We start from the raw sequence: 24,069 nt of genomic DNA, 5'->3' as shown, positions 1-24,069 counted from the left end.
CTGAATGCCAAATTACATTGCATAAGATACTTATAAACCCAGAGTATTTCATGCTCTGGGTTCATTTTTTTAGTTGATTTCCCTAAATGACCGTAAGTACGCTGCCTAGCACAGTAACCCAACCACTGAACAGCTCAAGGGAACACTGTGCAACAAATAGGACTGAAAAGTTTGAATATCTGCTATTTAAAGGTCTGATGCCAGCCTGACACTTTGTGTAGCAGCTCACGGTAACTTTCTATCTACTCACTACAGAGCTTCTATCTAGCCAGATAACTTCACGTGTTATTACTGAATATTCCACCAAGTTCAAATACGTCATTCTCTCTTTTTCAAATAATTTGATTATAAAAGGTGAAAAGTAGAAGTTAGTTAAATTTTTGTTTTGTTTTTGAGAGACAGAGAGAGAGAGAGAATAAAGGTGAACCAAGTAATACGACTTATTTCTCAACTTCAGGAGCAGGAGTTTTAGGAACAACAGTATCTAAGTCACCAAAATGAAAGAACTGCAGACATCAAACACCATGAAATGCCCACAGCCGGCTTTTCCTAGTGACAAAACCCACCTCTCCAAAATCAGCACAGTTGACACACCAAGTGTCATGCAACTACTTCAAACAGAGAAGGGCTTTGGTCAGTCCAAGGCCATGATGGTGTTGGGACCCAGGTGAGACAGGAGCTGAGGAGTGACCACAAAATACAAAGAAACGACATTGCAAAGGGAGAATTATGAATGAAGTTTCAGTACAATGGATTTTACGCACAGGATGCATGCAACTGATTCTCCACGTGGAGAGTAATTACAAACCTATCTCCACAAGAAGAGAGATGGTAGGTTAAACAAATCCAGGATGCAACTGCACATCAGACTAGACATTGAACATCTTTGGTTTAGTCCAGAACAGAAAATAGCATTCAGTTTCTCCTGATCATTTTGTTGTCTCTTACAAATGAGAAAAAAAGAACCATCTGGCTGTTTCCCAGCTGCCCTCCACCCTCCTGTCCAATGACTACATTTCCTGTTGCACTGTAAATGCCATGGAAGTGTGAGCTTGGTGACATTTTTGGCAGGAAAAAAAATAAAATCATGTATATTTTTATTTAGCCCCAACTTTTTATTATTATGTGCTACTCAGGAGTAGTTTTTTTGTGAAATACCTAACTTGGAAGACCTTACAGGATTGTCCCAAAGTCTTGGGATAGCTGTGTGTTTCCCCTTCCGTTCAGTTCCCCACGTGGGTGACACCATGGTGCTGCACTAAAGGGATGATGGAGAGGCAACCACAGCTACCGAGACCTGGAGACACATGGCCTCAGGTTGCAGGCATCAGCCCAGAGTCCCAGGGATCCCATACAAAGATCCAAGGGATCTTTGTATGGCACCACGCAGCCCAGCCCAGCAGGACCCTTCTCTGCCAGCCAACTGTCGGCACTCATTGACCAGTGCTAGGAAAGCATCTTTAGAGGTTGGCTGCCTTTACTACCTTCCCCAGGGCAAATCTCTCTCCTTTCAGTAGGCATATATTTCCAGAACAGGGCTGACCCTCATGCTCCATGATCTGAAACAACCAGAGTTTCCATCTTTCTGCACAGCCTCAGTGAAATCCTTCATTAGAATGGAAGCGATGCAAAACTCAGCTGCAACATAAAAAATGAAGAATTCTAAAATATTTTTAATATGCAGATGCCTTGCTGAAAGCACAGTAAAGGGCCCACCATGAATACATTACAGAAATAAAAAAAACTGTTTGCTCATTTCTAAATTTCCTGGAGCTTGCTTAATGTCAGCAGGTCCATTTAATAGGAGAAATGTAAAACTCTGTGACAGCTATTGAACGCCCGACCCCTGATATAGGCAGTTACCAGCTTTGCTGGGGCTGGTTTTGAAATCCTTCAGTTAGCAAGCCTGCATCTCGTTACAGTCAGTGCAACTGATGCAATCCTATGAATCTCTTTTTCCCCTGTACATTTTTAACTCTCTCGTGCCAGCAGTTATTTTACCCCTACAAGAATATAAAAGAGGGCTGCTCTGTTTCGGGGGGAACAAGGCTGCCTTTAGTTTTTTGTTTCAACTTGTAAATAGTTAGAAGAACAAGAAAGCTGTTTTTATTTGAAACGTGTTTTCACTTCCTTGAAAATGTAAGGCAGCAAGAAAGGCAGTGAAAAACAGCCTGCCATTTCCTTTCCTCCCCGTAGTTTGGACTGCCGCTGACCCAGCGTCGGTGCGCATGCACACACGCTCCCTTAGTCTGCTCCTTTACACCGTGACTTCATTGTAAAATTCAGCTCGTCTGTTTGAAGCAGCGACCAAAATGCTGTCTATAAAATTATGGCATTTCTCCCACTTAAAAAAAAAATATTTTAACACTTCTTCATTTAAGAGTTATTTTTAAACCTACTTGGCCTGAGGCCAGTTTTAGTCGTAGCTGAAGGGGATTCTTCTTTTCCTAGAATTTAAAGCCTTTCTTTCCCAAAATACATCTAGTGTATATTGAATTAAAAAGCAGTAAATGCACAGTTTAGACTTCTGTGTGCACCACTTTATCCTCTGGCACATCAGCACAATTTGCTGTTCAACTTACTAGTATATAACAAACGTAACTGAGTTTTTACTTTCTCTAGTGTAGGACCTTAACTTGCAGAGCGACGTCGGGAGTTCCCGAGCAGAAGCGTTCTGACTTTCAGTTTGAATCTGGCTGGGACGCTTGGAGAACATCACCGCAGCCAGCAGCTGGCTGAGTCAGAGCGCGTGTCTACCAGGTAATTGAAGACACTTCAGAAATATGGCTGGATGTGAAAAAGCAAGCGAGCATCGCAGCCCTACTACAATGCAAAGATATGCGTGGCTTCTGGCACAGAACCTGCATGTACATGTCAATAGCCAAGCACGAAACAGATGAGCTGAGAGCACTGCTGTCATACGCTTCGGTAGAATGAGTGCCCTGACTTCACTCCGTCTCAGTTGCCATTTTCCAGGAATGTCTCAAGAGAGAGTAGGACATCTGGTCTTCTTAATGAAGTAGCCGATTTGGAATCTGGTTCTGTAAAACTGCCCCCACTACTCCTAGATTCCCTGCTCCACACCCCCCCCCCCCCCCCAAAAAAAAAGGAAAAAAGAGACTTGAAACTAAGCAATTAATATGTCACCAAGAAGTATTTTAAGCAATAACATGAAAACTGACCTGGCAGGGAGAGTACTTTCCTTCTCTTTTCAAAGGAAATTCTGTTTTTCTCAGGAGAAATTTCAATCTAAATTATACTGACTTTATATTAGATGAACGTTCATGTGCTCAGTGTTATCCACACCGTGACAACTCTACTAACCAAGACGCAGATATATTATACAGATACTTCGGTTCTACGTGCTTTGTAAAGGGTATCAGCAAGCACAGTAATTCAAAATAATTAGCAAAATTTTGTAGTCTTTGATCCACAAAAAGTAGTTTAATCAGATTTTTTATTTTCTAAGTAAATCTTCTCAAGACTGACCTCAGCACTGAAGTGCTTGATCCTTTAAATTAAGCAGAACTGATCGGATAATGCGGGTTTCAAGGATGCGAAAAGAAAGGTGAACTCTTTATATTAAAATGTGTCACCTTCGGGTTTTGTTTATTTTGTGGTTGTTGATTCCAAATCCTAGGCACTTAAGTGGTAAGACAAAATTTCAGGAGGACACAGCACCCAGTTAACCTTTCAACCTAACAACACTGGACATGTAACAAACACTACCTTTATGAGAATGTTGCAGGTTTTGTTGTTTTTAAACAGCAGGCTCTGGAGGGCCGGTGGCTTTTGCTTTGTTTTTAAATTAAGGTGATGAAAATGCACAGGGGAGGAAGAAAATTCGCAAAGATAAAGACACTCAGCAATCTTCAGCATCTGGACTGAACTACAAACAGCTCTCAGGGCTCTGCCCAGCGCTCTGCCTGTCCCGCCTCTGCGCAGGACTGTGGAGCGGAGTTCAGTTTTAACGCTAGCGAGACGTGGCTTGCCAACATGTGCTTGCTGAATGAGGTAGGTCTCCATTACCTCATTCCAAACGACCCCTTTTACAGATCCCATGCAACAAAGCTTTTGAAGATGTATTTATTTTTAACCATGTGAGAAATCTCACTTACGTTAATGATTGTGCAACAATAAAAAGTACAAATAAAAATGATTAGTAGTCCACCGATGACTATAAACCCTCTTCTCTTCCCTCCCCCTGCTTTTTCTTAGGAACTTGTTACTCCAATGTTTACTTTTACTTTTGCAAATCTAAGAGGCAGAGCTAAAGGCAGAGGTACAAAAGCAGCACCATGAGATCTTTACGTATGACACGATCCAGTGTGAATGCCACACCAGGCAACAAGAGTAGGAGGGTTAAAGCCTTGCTAGGTACCCAGTTAATCTGTACAAGGACAGTAAGGAAGGATTATGCAGCTTTGAGAACCACCATGATCCACATTCTGCCGCTCCTCTCTTCTCCCAATATCCCTTCTCAAACTCTTTTACCACCTCTCAGATTTACCCATTTAATTTTCCGTGCAACTAGTCTCAGAAGAAGTCTGAAGGTGTCTCTGGGGTTTGAGTCCCCACAGGCAGCTGCCTTTAATTTTACCCACCTAACTGGGATATGTAAACTCCAGAAATGAGCATGAATGACTTGTGTGAAAGAAGGGAGGGGATGTAGATGAGGATACAATGATCCCCACAAGGATCTAGGTCCAAAAGAAAGATCAGGATAGCTTTCATGGAGATTTGCTTTGGAGTTACCTTCTGGCAGACAGCCCAGGCCAGAGAGGGAACATTTGTGAGCCTACAGCAAGAATTGCTCGGAGTGAAAGGAGAGCTAACAGATCCATCAAACCTCAAATCTCATAGGTTTCTCCTATACTTTATATGTACTCTGCCTTTTACTAGCAATTAACTCCAAGTCAGATGCTACTTACTTGCCCTGACCTCCCTGGAGCACCCCACAGCTCAGGTCTCTGGAGAGCAGAGCTTGTCCACAGGAGTCCTGGCTTCCAGGTTTAGTTTCCGCCAGTCCCAGGAGATGTCTGGTGTCCCACCTATCCCCATTTCCCTTGACAGAGCATGTACAGCCTAACATCTCTCATCAGGAGACCAGCTCAGCATCCACTGCAGCAGCAAAGCCTTAAGTCAGCTTATCATAAATGAACATTATAAACATTACCTTGATATTTCGTACCACCTGCTACCTGAAGTCCCTCTCTCCATGCGATCAATGCACCACTTCTCCTAACCCCCCCCTCACCCACCCAGCACCAAAAGCCCCTTTTCTCAGGCAGGCCGGCCAACAAAACACAGATCTTTGGTGCTTCCAAGCCCAGTTACCATGGAGACAGCAGAAGTCAAAAAGTGGTTAAAACACAAAAATTCAAACCAGACAAATTCTCAGACCTTCAAAGCTTTTAAAACCCACCTGGGTCTTCCCCAAATACCTGAGAAACACCACAAGCTCACAACAAGATGCTACAGGCAATATTTTATTTCAGGGGCTAGTTTCAACGTTTGCTACGAAGCATCTTCTGATGCTCCAGCCACATCCTCCTAAGGGTTAATAAACCAAAACAGGAAAGAAAAAAAAGCACAAAAGCTGTGTAACTTCTTTCCGTGGTATGACAAACTCTCTGCCGCATATTCCGAAGTGTGAGATGTGAAATTTCCATTCTTACACTCAAGTAAAAATGGCACAAAAAGTACAAACCCTGGGAACTGCTTGATTATTAGTTTATCAGATCAACATCAGCAAAACTGTCTTTTTATGTGCTGCTTAGTTTCAAAAAACCTACCATGCATATTTCAGCTCTCCCTCTCCACACCCCACACCCTTCTGCTGCTGTCCAGCTGGAACACATCAAGGGTCTAGAAGCCAAGTCAAATGTTGACCCCACCCTCCTCCATCCATTTTAAGGCACCTTCAAAGCCAGTACACTGATCTAGTTCAGCTTAGCCAACAACGCCAGCAAATCTGTTATTTAAGACTTTAGTGCTGGGTTTTTATAACTGCCCATTAATACAAGCTTTGATGTATGGTCAAAAAATCCAGCTGTAATGAGTTTCATCAGACTGTAGTAACCTTTCCTCAGAAGGTCTTTATTACTATACCTTCATAATCTTTGGTCCCAATACTGTTTTATAGTATCGTTCTTACTGAAAAATGCCTTCGAAAACAACACTCAGCACCACTTAACACATCTTCCCCGAAATTAAATCAAAGATCTGTTAATAGACACTTTTGTACCCACATTTCTAACAGGAGTTTGCTCTTAAGAGTACGCAGGCAACAGTTGTGTGAAACAAAAGATAAACTGATTTTTATGGCAAAACCCTTGAGACAGGATACAAAAGGATTTTGTAAAAGGACAAAGAACTTACTCTGTTGTTCCCCTTTGCAGGATGCAGCAAGGAGGAAAGAGGAAAAAAAAAAGAAATATTAGATACATTTATTTTACATACATTCAGTCTATCTCGCACAGTTCTGGAAATGGCTCAAACCAAATGAACTGACTCAAAGAACGTTCACTGAATCCTTTCGTTAGACAGCTTCCAGGGAGCGCAGGACATTCGCGAAGGATTTAAAATGCTCAGCAAAGCTGTAAATTCACACTGTTTTTCAAAATTTCCTCTCTACACAAACATTCTGATTCCACTTTTGCTTCCTCCAGTGTAAATCAGGAGCAGCTCCAGGGAAGTTGGTGGACACTAATACAAGGGAGAGGAAAACAAGGCCTGAAATGATCTAGGGATGGGACCACAGCCAGCAGGATTTTTGTGCACTGGTAACGCTGAACTTCCAGTACACAAAGCAACCCCCTAAATGTGTCTGCTTACCCTTTCACAACAGCTACTCCCTACGACATGCCAATGAACGGGAAGTTTCCCGATCCAAAGCTTTTTAAAAAGCAAATATTGTACGTTTAGATGAGCAATGAAAGTAAGGAGGAGGTGGCATTAGGGAAAAAGGGGAAAGGAACGGATGGTGCTAGCAAGGTAAAGTGTGCAGAACAAGTTACGATGAACATCTGTGCCTTTTTTTTTTTTTTTTTTAATTGTGAGTTTTGCCATGAGCTGGCACGAACAGTGTATATTATACAGTGGGAAGTCAGCCAAAACAAACACCAGCCTACAGTTGAGAAATACAGTCTGGAAAGGTTAGTCACAAAGTTGTAGTCATTTTTTCAAAAAGGAGGTTTGGATGCATCCATACAGAAAGCCAGCAGTAAAGTCAGCTGGTAAATGGATATCCCGTTTCAAAGTGAATTGGCCACAGTGTGATTTATATCAAGCAAGCTGACTTGCATATGGCTTGGAAAAATAAAAACACTGATTCATTGCTATCCGGGTGGCTGTCAAAGCCCACGTCCTGACAAAAGCAAATCTCCTGGGGGAAAGTGGTGACTTGGCAAAGTGCAAAAGAATTCGGGGGCTCACAGAGAAACTTGGAGGGGTGATTAAAGATAAGTTAACAGGAGAGTGAACATAGGAGTGTAACATATGAGTGTGAGCACGCATTTCCATGTGCAGAAGGGCAAGGAACGCAGGCAAAAGGAAGCAAGGAAATGGGGGAATGGGATAATATTTGCCTTTAATTTTTAATATTTGAATGAGTTTTGTTTAGGTACAAAGAAAAAATAAAAGTCAATCTTAGCTTACAGCATCACATTAGTACTGGGGAATTCCTATTAGTGGCAGTATGGCCTGAGCCCCATTACCACTGTCATCATACAGTTTTAAGTAGCACTACTAGAAAAACAAGAGGAAAATGAATATTCTTAGTTAAGAGATTTCTTCCTGGTGAGAATTCAGAACAAATCTCTCTAATTTGGTGACAAATTCCTACTTTTCCTGCCACCGCAGAAGGAACCCAACTAGGGGTGAACGCGTCGGGTTTTCTATCGGCGTTCCCGCACACGAGCGGCGGAGCTGTTAATGAAAGCACACAGCTTCCCTTCAGGCTCCAGGCTGTGCACGCTGCTCTGGCAGTTACAGAAAGCAGGCCAGCTTCGCCACTGCCGTCCTCCAGGTTTACAGCACTATTAATCTATTTTTCATTTCTAAGCAGCAATTTTTCTACTTCGGGTGCCAAAGTCTTGGATAGTCAAAGTTACCAGCTGTAACTCACACGTGAAAAAGAGGGAGGAGGTCAGCCGGGAAGGGGCTGGGGTACCTCTGCGCGTTTTTAACGCTGGGATTGCAAAGCTGCGGGGAAGGACTGAAGCAAACACAAGTTGCTGCCATTTCCTGGCAGCGCCTCTTACATAAAAACGGGGTCTCTAAATCTTCGAAGGAGAATAAAAGACTGGTGGGTGTCTCTAAAACTATTTTATACTGTCAGGGGAAGATGTGGAACTGAGGAGCACGCATATGATTTTAATGAAAAGTTCGGATGAAGTTTCCAAGGTACCCTGGGCCTTGGAGCTTTTGCTTTACAAAACTCAAAACGTTAAGAGCAGACTTTCAGTACACATTTGGACCTAGAGTCCTGTAGGAACAAAATACTTCGCCAGACTGGAGCAGTATGAAGGATCTTTCCTGCACAACTTAATAGACTACTGGATGCATTTCAAACTATAGGGTTTTGGAACAATGCTAGTCACTCTTTTTCTGATGTAAAGATAATTATAGCTCAGAGGAGAACTGAATTCTGACTCCCCCCTACTTTTGTTTTTCAAAGAAGACTTTCATCTTGTATCTACGATTGCTTTGACAAACTAACTTTAAACAAAAACAGTGAGAGTTCTTTAGAAAACTTACTTTGAGCTTAAAATATTTTTAGAGAGAAGGGGACAAGAGGACAGAAGTTTAGAAACCCAAATAGTGTGCCGTTTTTTATTGACAAAGCATCAGATATGTGACAAATGTGTCACAGAATACAAGATTACATCAGCTTTTTTGACATCATAACCTGAGCGGGAAAACAAAATGCAGTATTTTGATCTTAGCAAAAAATTAAATAACCTCTCATAACTAATCCTTCTAAAATGACTTCTGATGGTCTTATCTAAAAACAGATCTATTGGGAGAGGCAACATACTGAAGAGTCATCAAAAATATATACATGTATTTAAAAAATTATATTTATATTGTATTTAAAAAAATAACTGGAGAAGCCGGTAGTTCAAGGATTCTGTGATTTAGCTTTTGTTGGTAGCCTTGAAACTTACTATGAAGAGAGGAAGCTGAGAGTTGCTTTGGTGCGTAAATAGCAGAATTCTGCAGAACTATACTGGAAACCATGGAGGTATCACAAGTATAAGGGAGGTATGAAGAAGAGAGACGAAGATGGAAGAATCACAAGAGCCTGGGCTCAAGGAACCTAGTCTTTCCATGGGAAACAAGCAGGAACAGGAAAAAATTCCATCAAAATCAAAGCATCATTTCCCAGACTAGATCTTCCTCTGAAGGTACCCAGTGGACTTACTGAAAAAAAGGTGAACCATGTATTGGGGAAACTTTCAAAAGCTCAACTGACATATTTTTGGCTAAAGTCAGCCTTCTCTCTGGATACATCTCCTCAAACCTTCACTCAATATTAAAGCTGAGGTGAACAGCAATAGAGAAAAAGACTGAAGAAAAATTTCATCTCAAACCACTCAAGCACAAAGCTCAAAATTATTTTAAAGAAATACGAAAATGCGGAACCCCCCTTACACACTGATTGAATCCCCTGGGAGTTCCAGAACTTGGAGAAAAAGACGTGTTTACTGCAGATCTGTCATGAACAGCAAAGGCCTTTCAAAATGGAAACCTTATCCATAAAATGGAGTAGCTGTAGTCTGAATGGTCTTTAACCAGCCCTGCTATTCAGTACCAAGATCTGGGTCTGGTGCTGTAGTCCATATTGCTATGGCCTTGGCTACATGGGTATTTGAGGAAGCTGGACTTCAGGAACATGGCCAACTCCTCCCAGGCTTATATAAACGAGAAAACACAAAATGACGAAATCTAAGAAATATGAAATGATAGTTGGGCATAGTCCGTTTCCCAACTTTCTGTCTTTTCTGTGTAATTAATAGAGGTGGTTTTTGGTTTTGTGTTTTTCTTTTTTTTTTTTTTTTAAACACTATTTCCTGTTCAATTTGCTTCACATGATTAGCAGAGTAAAACAGTCTTTGGAAAGGTTTAGCATGTGTTTCATACACAAAAACATGCAGTGAATCAGTAAAATAAATATACATGATTGCCTGGAATGCCTCTGTCAGTTCTGTAAGACAGAGCTTGCAGGAATAAACTTCTTTACCTTAGAAGACATTCATAGAAATAGCGAAGCTCAGAAAAATCCAATTTGCTCAATGCTTTTACTACCCAGTTCCAATGAATAACATTTTGGAACTTTTTTATATTGAGGTTTGACACACAAATTGTTCTTAAGATATTTCATTATGAATATTTAAAAATTACCACAGAAGAGTTCACTGAAAAGGCTACAATTTCTTGAGAAATCTGCAGACACTGTGTTTTCCCAGATGATATGATTGTTTTTCTGACTCAAACAGAGCAGCTACTGGAAAACTAGTGAGCTGTTTAACTTACTGAGGATTTATCAGGATAGACACCGGCTCGTAGCAGAGATGCCTTCCAGCTATCCACCTCCTCTTGGGAGTCACAGGCTAGTTCAAGGAAACGGTAATCCTTGTAAACATTCCTAGAACAAAGAGCACCACATTGTAAAATGAGAATTTTACTAGTCTGTATCACGCACGCAGCATTTTAAATTAAAAATCCTTTGGGATCAGAAATGACTTGGTAATTGTTTTGGACAACAGAGTTTATGAGACAGGTGCTTGTTTAATAATCACATGGAGTACTTAAAAATATCTTAGAAAGCTACAGCACAGTTCTGGAAATAATAATCATCTGAAAGTACCGTGAAATTACTTAAAATCAATTTTCCAGCTTTTTCCAAAATAAGGCACATTTAGGAAAAGAAAGACTTGTGATGCAGAGGACAAACACATAAGACATGCCAACAGAACTACATGTCTTGTCACTGATTGCTGCTGTAACCAATGCGTATCAGAACAATTAAGGATGGTACTTTTTCCCAAGTTAGGTCCTTTCAGTGGACCCTTTTAAGCTGTTAGACATCATCGGTAAAAGGGGAAAGAAAACAATAACATTCAGGTATTTTTTTTTTAAAGCCCCCCTGATGTGTGCCATAGCAGTAAGAAAACTGGGACATGTTTAAATACCACCTATTGCAAGTCATTAATAGAATTAGATAAATATAAGCATTATGAATAGGGAATCACTTAATGGAAGAAAAGAGAAAGAAGGAAAAATACATAATATGTAGGAAGGTGGTACTTGTAAATTCTCCAATAAACAGAACAGATTTTCCCCTTACGGTTTAGCCATTAGTTTCCGAATTCATAGTCTATATACAGACCAGATTGCTATAAATTTGTCAGCCAACAGTCTTTTTAGGAAAGGCCACAAGCTTAGCTGACAAAGGTTATGAAACCACATTTTGCTAGATCTTAAAAGCTGCACAAGAATCAATCTTCCATTGCAACAAGACTGTTTTCTTTCCGTAGCAAGCTATGGAGAAGAGGGAGTGGAGGGTGGCAGAGACGTTGATAGGGGTTACTTAACCTTCAAAAACAGCAACAACCAGGGGTTCTCCAGTTTCATTATGCAATTGAAGTGGTGATTTCTGCCATACATTTTGAGAAAAAAGTGTGAATACCCTATAGAACCAGGAGATAAAGCTATTAGCATCACTGCCTAGATAAATTTCTGTAGCATTCAGGGTCTGGTGGGATTTCATCTTCATGCTTCCATAATACACCTGACTTGATGTAGTTACTGCTCACAGAAATTCTTCTCCCTTACTACCAGTAGCACCAGACAGCTCCTAGCCCTGCTTTTTAGGGGCAGTCTCAAGAAAAACATGTGTAGAAAAAATTTTATTGAATGGTAGGAGTTCCTGCTTGAGCATGGAGACACCATCACACCTACACACAAAATTAGCAGTCGTGAAACTACAGTATGGCAACCAGAGCATACCCACCATCAAATAGAGGGAAAATAGAGACTGCATTTAAACTTACAAGCACTAATGGACACACTGGGATTTCCTGACATCAGTGACAACTCTCACAATGCAATGGCTACACCCGAGCAGGCAGGCAGGTGTGCTCAGCACCAACCCTGCACCATTCTCTGAGCATCCAGGCTGGAGATGTCCCCCGGGCACGTTTCAGTGCCATGCAGGGCAGCACAGCTGTGTTTCCTGCCAAGAGGAACCAGAGCACAAATCACATCCCATAGCTTAGGCAAAGCCACTGGCAGAATGAACGATTAAAAACTCTACGGATCTTCTATTGATTAGAAATTTAAAATTAAACCTTTTCCTCCTCTGACTCCAAACACACCAATAATGCGTTAAAGCAAAGGATGCCCTGGACAACCTCTTCAGATGCTGTTATCTTGAACTGATGACAAAACACTTGAATTTTAATCGATTTACAATATTGTGGAACTCGGAGTCAACATTTACTGCATGAAACAAAGGGCTTGATGAAAACAAAAGAGGAGCAAAATGAAATCGCCAGAAAAAAAAAAAAAAGCCTTAATTTATTGTTAGGAGAAACTTTTACTGCGATAAGTTTTTTGGCTAAGTTAACTAAGCAGCTATAACTCTGAAGTAAAGGGAAGCTGAAATGGTAAAAGGGTAGCCTCCGAAAAGATGACTAAAAATAACAATAGAGCACATAAAAGCCATAAAACATAGTGATAGGGAAGTTCCAAAAATGCTTATCTGCGAGAGCAAAACAACTCGACACTAGCTTGTGAAAACATTTTTTCAGAATTGTCATGTTCTGTATCAAACTTCTTGGCATTTTGTGACTTGCTACAGCAAGTGTAGCTGTGTGAGAAGGGATTTCAGCTGACCACTTCGAACACAGGAGAGCTGGCAGCCCTGCATTACTGCGTCCATGTATATCCAGAGCTTTCCTTGGTCTAGGGGCACCTGATGACCAAGCTGCTCAATGCCTCCAGCCCTCCTACGCCTCTCCCACTGCAGTGTCTGAGCGCTTCACAACCATCACAAAGCAACACAGGTTTCAGCTTCGCAACATAAAGGAGGAACTAAAAAGCATTTGCTCCAAGCTGGAGCTCCCAAGGAAGCTTACATTAGGGCAGGTAGATGGATGTGTGCCTCCCAAAGCAGCTTCCCTTGCTACTAGACTTCCTTTGCCTTTCTTTCTTCCAGAAGGGCTGACAGGCACAGGAACTTTTCAAAGGAAAAAAAGCCAAAGCAACTCCTGAAGAGAGTTTGTCCTTTTTCTGTTACTAGTGGAATCTTACAAAAAGCACATTAACATGTTTTACTCATTAGGAAGCCATTGGCATCTTATGGAAAGCTGTAAAAACGTTCTTGAAAACGACTCAACTTTTCTGTTTTGTTCTGCCTTCTACTTTTTAAAATTGCTGAAGATAGCAGCGCACGGGAACAGTTACTACTCAATCCTCACCTACTTACTCCATATGGAACACAGTGAGGTCACATTCTCATTGTCATCTCTATAGCGGCCACATACTTATGCAAGAGTGATATAGTACAGGATACCAAGAAGCAAAAAAGAACTCTCAGCTATACAAGCCCTGTTGAAATTCAGGCAACTTGAAAGCTCAGGGACTGTAGAAACAAAACAGATACAATAAATGGGAATATGCCTAGTAGTACAATCTGCATGCCACATTTCCCTTGGATATTTAACATTTGTAAAATGTGAGCAGACAAACAGGGGAGCTGTGTGCAAAGCTACATGCATGTACCACACCCACCTATGCAGCTTCCTCCTGTGGAGTCTCATCATTGTAATTTAATATCCTGCACAGTACATGAAAATAGATCTATAGCTACCTTACTAGAAATTAAAATACTTCCCCCTCCAAGAATGGAAAATACAGAAGATTACCATTTGTTATCTGCAGGTTTTGCCATAGCCTAAATACACAGACCTCAAGATGTGCATTCCGGAAAAAAATCACAACAGAATTTCTCATGGTGATGAGCAGCCAAGTAGACTAAAAAGTGTCATTTCTGATTCTGGGATGGTTCCCTCCTCGGAACACATCTTCTGTAGACCAGAGTCTAGAGACCCATTACTTGTGAGCCCAGCAGACACCCAGCTGTAACTTGGTTTATACAACTTCACTTTACCATTACCTTTGTTTCCAGCACTCTGAATTCCTTTCCCCCATATATTTCAGGGTCCAAAGCAAACTACCTAATGCAGAAACAGCCTTTACATTGTGCATAGCTACTTCTTTAACCCCTCCCATCACAGAATAATCCTAAGAAGAACAAGCCGTAACAGAATACGGTATCTGAAAGCATACACAAGGGAACAGGAGTGCCAGATGAGACTGAAGACTGAGCCCTGTAAGTTACCGAGATTCCTGTCCCACTAGTCCCGAACCCTGGCTTGTCAACGCTGCGTAGGGAAGGTTCAATTGTCTATGTAAAAGCAAAGCTATAGGATCCAGGACCAACAGTGGAATTTCTGCGAAGTGGGTATCACAAAGAACTTTCTGGATGTCTACTACAGTGGACTCAACACCTGCAGGTTTCCCCCTGCAGTGACTGCACATCAAAACTGTTTGCTATCTGAACAAGTGCTAGACCTCAAGACATAAAGTATCTTTTGTAACTTCTTAATACCAAGATAAGATTAAATATTTAGCTTCAACAAACCTGGAAAAATTTTAAAGGCAATTACTTTATATACATTACAAATCCAGTTGATATGCATGCACATAAATTAACACATATCCATATATGCATAGCTTTTAGATTGGGTTGGATCTGGAATATTTCAGTAGACAAAGCTATATTATTATGTGCAGGCTATTATTATTATATTTATTTATTTATTTAAGAGAGAGAAAAACAAACCAAGATTTAATGCGGATGCCCCTAAACCTGCCAATATATAGGAGGAGACAGAACTGCAATTAGAGAGCAAGAATATTATTGAAATTTTTAGAATTGTGCCTTTAAGCCAATTTAACTTTAATCCTGCAAAGAACACAAAACACACTGAAGTTAAACAGTGACACTGAGGTGAGCAAAACTACTCACAGAGTGAAAGATGCATTGCTATCTGCCTTCATGGGGATTACAAATAATTGTGCTCATCATCCAAAATCTTTGTTTTTTTTTTTTGGTAAACTACTGATCTTTTATTAGGATGCAAGCAGAAGTAAAATGAACACAAAATCTGGAACCATATGCAAATTGGCCCAATTTTATTCCACAACAAATGCAAGGGATTCAATTCTTACATATGTTTGATTTGATTGAAAACGAAATCACACCGAATATGGGCTTGGTAATTAGTCACCTAAAGTGAAAAGTGGAGAAAATAACAAAATCCAGGTACTGCAAATATACGTGCACAACTGAGAAAGATAACCCCGAAAAACTCCACTGTGTATCTTCTGCTTATTCAATGGGCAGCGCCACTCGACACACTCCGCTTGTTCAGCCTTAGTCTCAGTGTACCATTTTAGCCACCTGTAACTCCGCAGCGGCAGGTCTCACTATATGCACTATTTTTCTTGTAAGAGAGCTCTACTGGAGGCTCTGTAAATCATATATTTTAAAGAACCCAAACCGGCCATCTGCTATGAGTTAACAGCAATGACTAACATTTTCTATCAAGGCGTGCCATTTCAGATCAGTCCAATGTGAATGTTAATTAAAATTAATTACACAAGTCTCTGAAGACTTTTTTCTTAATATCCAGAAAAGCCAGAGAGACCATCTCGGAGACAATGGCATGAAATAGCAGCACTTAAGGTTTTTGCCATTAACTCATGTAAGCGATCTCCCAGAAGTATAGGGATGTTTTCAAGTTTGCACACACAAATACACACACAAACAAACAAGTTTACGGTGAAAATTAACAGAAGAGATGCTGACTAGCATATAGCCAACCCTGGACAATGGAATATCTAAAGTTCTATATGTAATCCAGAACAGAAACGCAGCCAAAACTAGCATCACGTAGGCCAAAAGCTGCAGTAACTGGCACAAAAATATTCCGTAACTCCCTAGAGAAGAAGGTTTGATCATTTTTGTGGTAGGGGATGGAAGCCGGTTTTGGAACCTGCCCTGCGGGCCACACAGACACAAAAGCTGCTCCCAGCTGTCAGAGCCTCGCCACGCACGGAGGGAGCACGTCCACGGCTCCAGCCTGGGCTTCTGCGCATGCGGCAGTGGTGGCCTTGGTGGCCTTTCAGGGTCATGGTGAGCCAGCAAGGAGGTGTCCTGCAAGCTGAATCACGTTTACCATGACTTGGCCCATGCTTACACCACCTGTCTCTCTGGTAGGTGTCACTGATGTTTCAGATCCTACACTCTCTTTGGGAATTTTCTTCAGGTATCAACCCAGATTTAAGATACAGGTTTGGCATTGCAGTTTCTTTGCCTGAGAATCCTTCTTTGCTCTCTAACGCCAATTTTAGACCTCAATACTCGCACCACCCATCTACCATCCTGTTTTATTTATCATACAAAGAATTCTTCTCAATAATGACAAGAATGAAATATTCCAGATTTTAATTCATTTTACTTTTAATGGAATAGAGTTGGGGGCACAAGGGCTAGTTCTTGTTTGGGTTTATGCATTTCTCCTACTCCTAAATATTGTATTCCCCAGCTCTTATAGCTTGTTTACAAACCTCAGCAGCTTTTTTCTTGATTTTTTTTTTCTTTTTACTTAAATAGATTCTCTTTCTTCCATTTCTAACAGAGAGGGCTGTGACTAGCTTACAGTCCAGCTTTTCCTGGGGCTTAGCTTTCTTAGCAATTCAAAAACAGTAACTAACATACATCTCATCTTAGGCTTTTCTCCTTTAGCCTGGCTTCCATCCAACACCTCCCTGACCCGGTCTCCTTTCACTAGTTCCCTTTATTTTGGCTCTTTCCCAATTTCCCTTATAGACACACAGCAGTTAACCAGTTGTTGTCTGTAAGAAGAAAATCAGTACTTAAATTTCTAATGCACTTGGAGTCCCAGGGAAGACTTTTGCTCCACCATCCCCATCTAGGGCAACATTCAGCCAACAACAGGTACCTAGAATAAATACTGTCGTACCTCTCACTCGGTAGACATAGTGTACTTTCCTGGGTCCTAGCAGACAATGCAGTTTCTTGGGCTTTATGATTCCTGACAGTGTGTGCTCAGGAGCCAGTAGCTAAAATTTATCATCTGGCAGCTATATTTCCAGTCGTATTGGGTGCCCTCAAAGCTTTCTTTTGATGGCTCTGCCCGTTGGCATTCATCTGTTTTTGAGATTAGGGATCTGTTTGTCCAATAAGCCTGCCCCAGAGAGTCAGCTCTCACGCAGGGATGGTAGCTGTCACACTGCTTCACAATTATTGAGGAGCGTTTCATTTTCAGGGACCTGTTCTTGTGAAGACAGAGGAATGGTTCTGTGCTTTGAATTCATTCCTCACATCCTGCTAGAATACAGAACCACAGAGGAGAGGAAGGTAACATGGTTGTTGTGTTTCATCTGGATCCTGCAGGGCAGGGAAGTAGAAGAGCAGGGAGACTTGATGGGATCTTCTCAAAAAGAGCTTCCTGCATAAGAAAGGCTACTGATACGCAACCATTACATAGATCCTAAAGGGAGGCACATTTAAGACTATAGTTCTTGTCCCAAACCATAGTATTTACTTAAAAGTGCCAATCACTGGATTTTTTTATGGGAAATAAGTGAGGAATAGGCAAAGGGAAATCCTAGAAGCAAAGTAAATTTCCTGGGCTGGGAAGAATTTGATTTGTTTGTTCTTGAACTCTGCAAAAGAGTCTCACATATCCGTCAGTTCTGACACAAAAGGTGAACCTACGGTACGTAAGCCGACAAAATCCTCTCTCCTCCATTCTTAGCTCTGCTTAGGAAAGTCAATCAGCAGCTACATCTACACAATTTTGCCACCCCTTCATCTCCTCACGCCACCAGGGAAAAATCTCCAACTGCCTTGTGTTCGCAGGAGTCTCAAGAGCTGGCTCCAGTCCTTGGGCTCCCGGACTCGAGCTCCAGCCCTGTGGGAATACTGGGCAGTACTCAAGAACAGCATCATGGCATATCTCACTGCACAGAGAGGAACAGCCAGGATTCAAGTCCTTTGCAAAAAATCCTCATAATCACGCTCTGAAAAGGATGATTTTACTTTCTATCACTCCTCTGCTCACAAGAGTGAGCAAAAGTACCCAGTACAAAAACAAACAAACAAAAAAAGCACCACATACATTAGTATTTTTCTACAGCATGGTTATTTTCAAATACTTTGAATACATTTGATCTCTTTTCCAGTCTAAAAGACTTGCCAGCAGCTTAATGTGGAGATAGAAAGGGAAGAGAAAAGGATGGTCAGCACAAACGAGAACTCACGTTCTTGACAGACTTCGGTTCAGATGCATACTGCCCAACCCTGCAGCTCAACTGCAGTTGCTTAGAGGCAGAGTCACATAGATGGACACTGCCAAAAATGAACCACGAGTCAAAGGGCACTTGCTCTAATGTGCTTGGCTGTAATACCCAGTGCTGCTGAGGTAAGTGAACAAGAGGAGTCCATCTCCAAAGGTCTTTCTTGGTGTCTATAAAATAAGTACACAGACCCACTCTAAAGTTTTAAATAAATCAAGTTTGCCAAAAAACAAAACTCTAAACCACCCCTCCCCACCACATCCCTCCTCTTTTAGAAATACTTTATCTATTTCACACCAAGGTTTCTCTTTTTTTTTCCCCCTTTTTTTAAAATTTTAATTAGAAAGTAACAGGAAAATAATTTAACTATTTCACAATGGAGGGTTTTCATAGCCTTGCAATTATGTTCGTTTCATGAGAATTTATCTTCACTGTGAAATCAATCATCACAGTCTCCATTTACTATACATTACCAAGTCACATTTGATTCCTGTCAGAGAATTGTTGACTTCTGCAGTAAATCAAAATGACAGATACTGTTAGTTTCCTTTTGCCTCTATCCCCAAGCCTCCTGACTCAAGATGGTTTTTCCTTCTATGCAGTGAAATGAGGATTTTCCTGGTAACTGTATTTCAGAACTGGAAAGGTTTTCATAAATGGAAAAAATGCAGTGCATAATCCAGGAAACTATTGAAACGTACAGTATCAGAAACATATGGCTGCAGCAAATACCTATGCAGTGAAGGGCTGGGAATGAAAATGAGAACAAGCTGATTAGAGTTCTTCTCCTAAACAGATTTTACTTGAAAATTAAAATATTTTAATTGAACACTAAGAAAGTTTGCACAGTCAAGGAAAAAAACAAACCTATAGATTACGGAAAAAAGAGAATAATCTCCATGCTATTGTCAATCAAGCCAGAGTAGATGATTTTGCCTTTGTTCTTTAATGATCTACATCTTAACTAGTAAAACATTTCCATAGCCAGAACCCTCGGTGGGTAAACTCAGAAAAAGAAAGCTGCTTTCTTTCCCAATTACTAGGTTTTCAAAAGAAACTAGAAACTAAGTTACTACATGAATTTTGGAAAAGCAAACAATATTTAGTCCCCTATATATTCAGAAACGAGATCAATACATCAGCAGAAAATAAAACAACGAGACTCCTTACTTCAACAGATTTTTACCATTTCCATGTTTCAGTTTCCCTAGGAAAGTGGGAAAGGGCACACAAGTCTCCAGCTGAGGGCCGGATCACTTCACTCCAGTTGCAGTATCAGAGAATAACAGAACGGTTTGGGTTGGAAGGGACCTTACAGATCCCTGCTTCTGCTGACACAAACTATGAATTTAAGAGACAGGGGAAGCACAGTGATACTAAGCTTCTTTTCACTGGTCTATGCAAGAAGGCAAATCTTGAAAAATATAAAATCATCTGTTTCACAGTAACGGAGGGATTGCCGTTGTAATTAGAACAATAAATGCTTCTTCAAGAACACATTCTGCCTCCTTTTAAGCTGGAGGACTGTCCTCATCAACAGCCTCTCCCACGGCAGTTATTTTATCATCTTATCACTGTGCTGTCATGTCTTAACATGCCCATATAGATAGAAGGATGTTTTTAGAGCAGCTTGCAGACGCTTTAAGGTCTGCTCACAGCCCGAACGGGCGGGGTTATTGCAGACATGGCAAACATTTTAGACATCTGACTTTGAAATCCTTGCTGTCCAGTACGTATGAAGATCCGGAGAAAAAGCAAAAGTACAGCTATATAACACACAAAATCCCAATTTTGCCAAGGGAAATGAATGCTTCCCTTGGATTTTCACAGCAGTTCAGCGATTAATATTTAAGATGATGAAAACATTTGAACATTAACCAAACTAAGGAGAAATATCAAGCTATAATTAACAAATTATAACACCAGGACAGAGTTATCTTTCTTGACTGAAGTACGTGCAATAGCAGGATGATTCATGCATATCTATAGTGGAATAGCTTGAATTATATTAATTTCCAGCATCTGAAGATCATATAAGCTTTTTCAAAACATGAAACGTTTTTCCAAGTGTTTTTCTGTGCTCCAGAAATACAAGTGGTCAAGTGTTTGAAATCGTATTCCCAGCAAGTATTTGAGAGACATACTTTCAAAGGGCATTTCTCTGGCAGACAATGTCCACATGTGGGTTAGCTGAGATGTCAGCAGATGTAGGCAAAGCCTTCACGGGGCAGTTCAGAGTGAGACTCACGTTGCGTCCTCATGTTTCTGGAGCCAGCAGAAACTTGACAGCCCAGAAGCCCTGTCCTTTGCTTTTACTTTGCAGGAGGGAGGGGCTTTCTTTGCTTCTGAAAGGACTATTTCTGGCCAGTTCGGGAGCAACAACAGCTGGCTCTGCAGGGAGCCACATCCAGCCCTCATCAACTTGTGCAACATCTGACTGTATTGCCTAGCTTTGGTGACTGGGGGGGGAGTGGGTGTGAAGGGACTTAGCAGAAGAGGAGAACAATGGCATCGATTCATGTTAGCAATAGAAGTGATTTTACTTATTTTCCTGAAAAAGAATTTCTAGAACTTGCACCTCATCTGCTGAAATGCAATTCCACCAAGCTAGCTGCAAATGTAACTCTTTTCCACAGTAATAAATCAATGAAAATACAAGTCACCGTATTTTCTGTTTGTTTGTTTGCCTGTTCTCATGTTTTCTGGACTTATTTGTGCAGTTATCTGAATTGGCTGTGCCCCCTGAGCAGGCTTCCACAGAGTGCCCAAACCACTTAAATCAGAGGACAGAGCCTGAAAAGAAAGGATGAGTCAAAACACTACAAAGCAAAGATTCTTGTGAATTAGAGAGGCAGAGGAATTTCATTTGTTCTCCATTCAGCTGTATTTAAACCCAAACAAACAATAGAATGACTCTCAAGATTACAGGCAAGCAAGTTTTTCCACTGGAGAAAGTGGAAAGCAATGACACTTTTGTGATTTACACCAGTTAAATCTTGTCACAAGGTACAGAAGTCATGAATGTTTTGGTAAGCCTAGGAGATTGCCAAACAAAACAAGAATAGGATCAGGAGATGATTATTCAGCCATACAGAAAAACTAGATGACTAATCATGGAGCTGTTTCACCCCACGAGTGGCTAGGAGGACACTAACCTTTCATCCCATGATTATGCAACAGCAAGGAAGCAGATAAATCAAAAGTATCGTGATCTTTGTTCACTCAACACAGTGGAAATACCAGAACTGCACTCCCAGTTATTAAAATGCTTGGCCAGATGCACCTTTATAGCACTATCTGCAGAACAGCACATTCTCTTACCTCTGCTCTGTGTTAAACAATGCGAAGATATGTTTGCTAGACATGAAGCTCTTTTCAACATCACGCACTTTCAAGTTGTCCAGAGGAAGCATATACTTCTTCTCTTTTTCCTAGGAAAAACAAAACAAAACAAAACAGATTAAACCAACCAATGCTATGTGAGAAGTCTCAAAGAAGCCTGATACCAGCATGCTCCGTTTAGTCAGCAATGCCTTTGGGACATTTATTATAAGGAAATATCCCAAACTGAAATGTCTGGTTATCTCTCATAGACATGTCTGCAACAGAAATGAAACCTCAATTCCAGTTGTTTTTCACTGACCCTATTAAAATGTTTTCTAATAAAAAAATAAAAATAAAAACTCCGTCAGAAATATATATTGACATTTATTCTTCTACATTCCTCTGATTTCTAAATATAAAAGGTTCAAATTTAACTGAATAGAATTTAATCAATACAGAACACTCATACCAAGTCTGTGTAGCAACTGGAGTAACCCATGATATGAAATTAATCAGGTATCACTTATTTTGTGCTGGCATTTGCTGATCCCAGGGACAATTTTATTTTCACCAGTGGAAAATAAAAAATCATAGAAAAAACAAGGTTTTATATATACTGTACATAAACAAGACTGATCTCCAATCTAACCAGCTCATTTATCCACACAGCAAGAATAATCTATTCACTCTTGCTGTTGTGAACTCCTTTCTCATTTGCGTCACAACTCTAATTTACAGCACAGTCTCATCAGTCAAGTTTCAACTTTTCTTAGTGTCTTGCTTCCTGACACTCTAAATTAAGGACTAGAAACACCCTCAAGCTACTTTATGTGGTCAGAACAAAAAAGTGCAATGATTATGACCTGTTCCTGCTGTGTTAGACTTCCTTTAAGTCCTCTCACTGACAGATAAACCACGGCAAAACCCCAAAATAAATCACCAAAGGAAGAAAGCGGAGGATTTTCTCACAGTCCCTTACCTGCCAACATGAAGCAAGACTACCTGGCCTCCATCTAGCCATAGTTAGAACTAGCTATGAGATCTAGCATCCAGAGCACTTGCTGGAGAATTGTGAACAGGGACATTACGTGGTTGACTCAGGTAAGAAACATGCCTGTGATAACACTTTATCGTGCCCTAAGACAGGGCAAAGGGGCCAAGCCTAGCTAGGACTCATTTTTCTCAATACGTATTTCCATGTTGTTTCCAGAAGAAATACACAAAAGTAACTTCCACTGCAAAGAACTGGAAGAAGTTCTAGCTAGACTGAGATGTGTGTGCTGGGAGGGCAGAAGCAATTTAACTTGGCTAAGCTTCAGCAGATTGCAAAACTAAACTAGCTGAGAATGTATCTAAGAGTGAAACTATAAAAATATTATAGTGATGTGTCCAACAATGGCTCACTTTCCTAGACAGCTTTATAACAGAACTCAGTAGAGGGAAAAGCATATTTCAAAGGGCATTCTGGTAAAGCATGGTTCCTACTGTCTTGTTTTGTTAAATACAAAAGTTATGAAATCCAGTGTGGGAGTATTACGTAAAAAGTGTCTGATCTATCTTCAAATTGCCTCTGGCTTAGCCATCCTAGAAAGTATGCCCACAGAAGATCACATATAGTATATTCTGCACTCTCCCATCTACCAAGAATTCCAATGAGGGAGTATAGTTCTAAGGAGTCTAGTTCTGTGCCAGCCTACAGCTGTTTGTCAGAGCTCACGTCTGTATTCTGCTCGCATGGAATATATGCTCTCTGAGCCTTTGAGATCAGCAAACTGAAAGGAGAGGATACTGTCAACTATTCAGTAAGCATTACCACTGAGATAAATAAAACTAAGCAAAGTAAATTAGTAATTTACTAACAAAAAATTAAACAAATAAGTAGTAAATAAAACTAGATATGGAACTTATAGATAAAATACATACAGATAAAAAATAGGAGACGTGCACTGTCCTCTAACACTGACTTTGATTGATGTGATCTGTTTTGATATTATAAACTTAAGTGCTAAATAGTACTGGTAGCATTTAAAAGGTAACAACACATTAGCTTTGCTGCCCCAACAAAGTGGCCCAAACTTGAAAAAATATTCTAATACATAAATTGAAAACATATTAACATTTGGATTAAAAGCAAATCATATTTTCCAGTTGAATGCTGGACTACATGGTAAAATAAGATATTTGGTTTTGATTTTAAGCATTTAGGGTAGATAATAAAACACCTTTTGGGCAGAAAATTCTATGTTATTTATGCCATCATAACTAAGAAAACCAGATAAGCTTGAT

The 24,069-nt window shown here is 40.5% G+C and overlaps 1 protein-coding gene across 6 annotated transcripts in view; it reads right to left on the bottom strand.

Annotated features, from left to right (window-relative positions):
- Positions 1-24,069, bottom strand: part of DNM3 (dynamin 3) — a 180,827-nt gene that overhangs the window by 48,451 nt on the left and 108,307 nt on the right. For 5 of the 6 annotated variants that reach the window (XR_013954166.1, XM_080601703.1, XM_080601704.1 and 2 more), the window contains 2 exons: positions 21,781-21,890; positions 10,540-10,651 (listed from right to left, as the gene is read on the bottom strand). Coding sequence is in view for 4 of the 6 variants with exons in the window: in XM_080601703.1 (XP_080457829.1) it covers positions 10,540-10,651; positions 21,781-21,890 (222 nt within the window). In the remaining 2 variants the exon portion in view is untranslated. The remainder of the gene's footprint in view (positions 1-10,539; positions 10,652-21,780; positions 21,891-24,069) is intronic. The other variant, XR_013954167.1, reaches the window with a different exon arrangement.

The sequence above is a fragment of the Anser brachyrhynchus genome (assembly GCF_964034855.1).
Source record: "Anser brachyrhynchus genome assembly, chromosome: 8".
Taxonomy (NCBI): domain Eukaryota; kingdom Metazoa; phylum Chordata; class Aves; order Anseriformes; family Anatidae; genus Anser; species Anser brachyrhynchus.
This window is presented reverse-complemented; position numbering and strand designations above follow the sequence as displayed.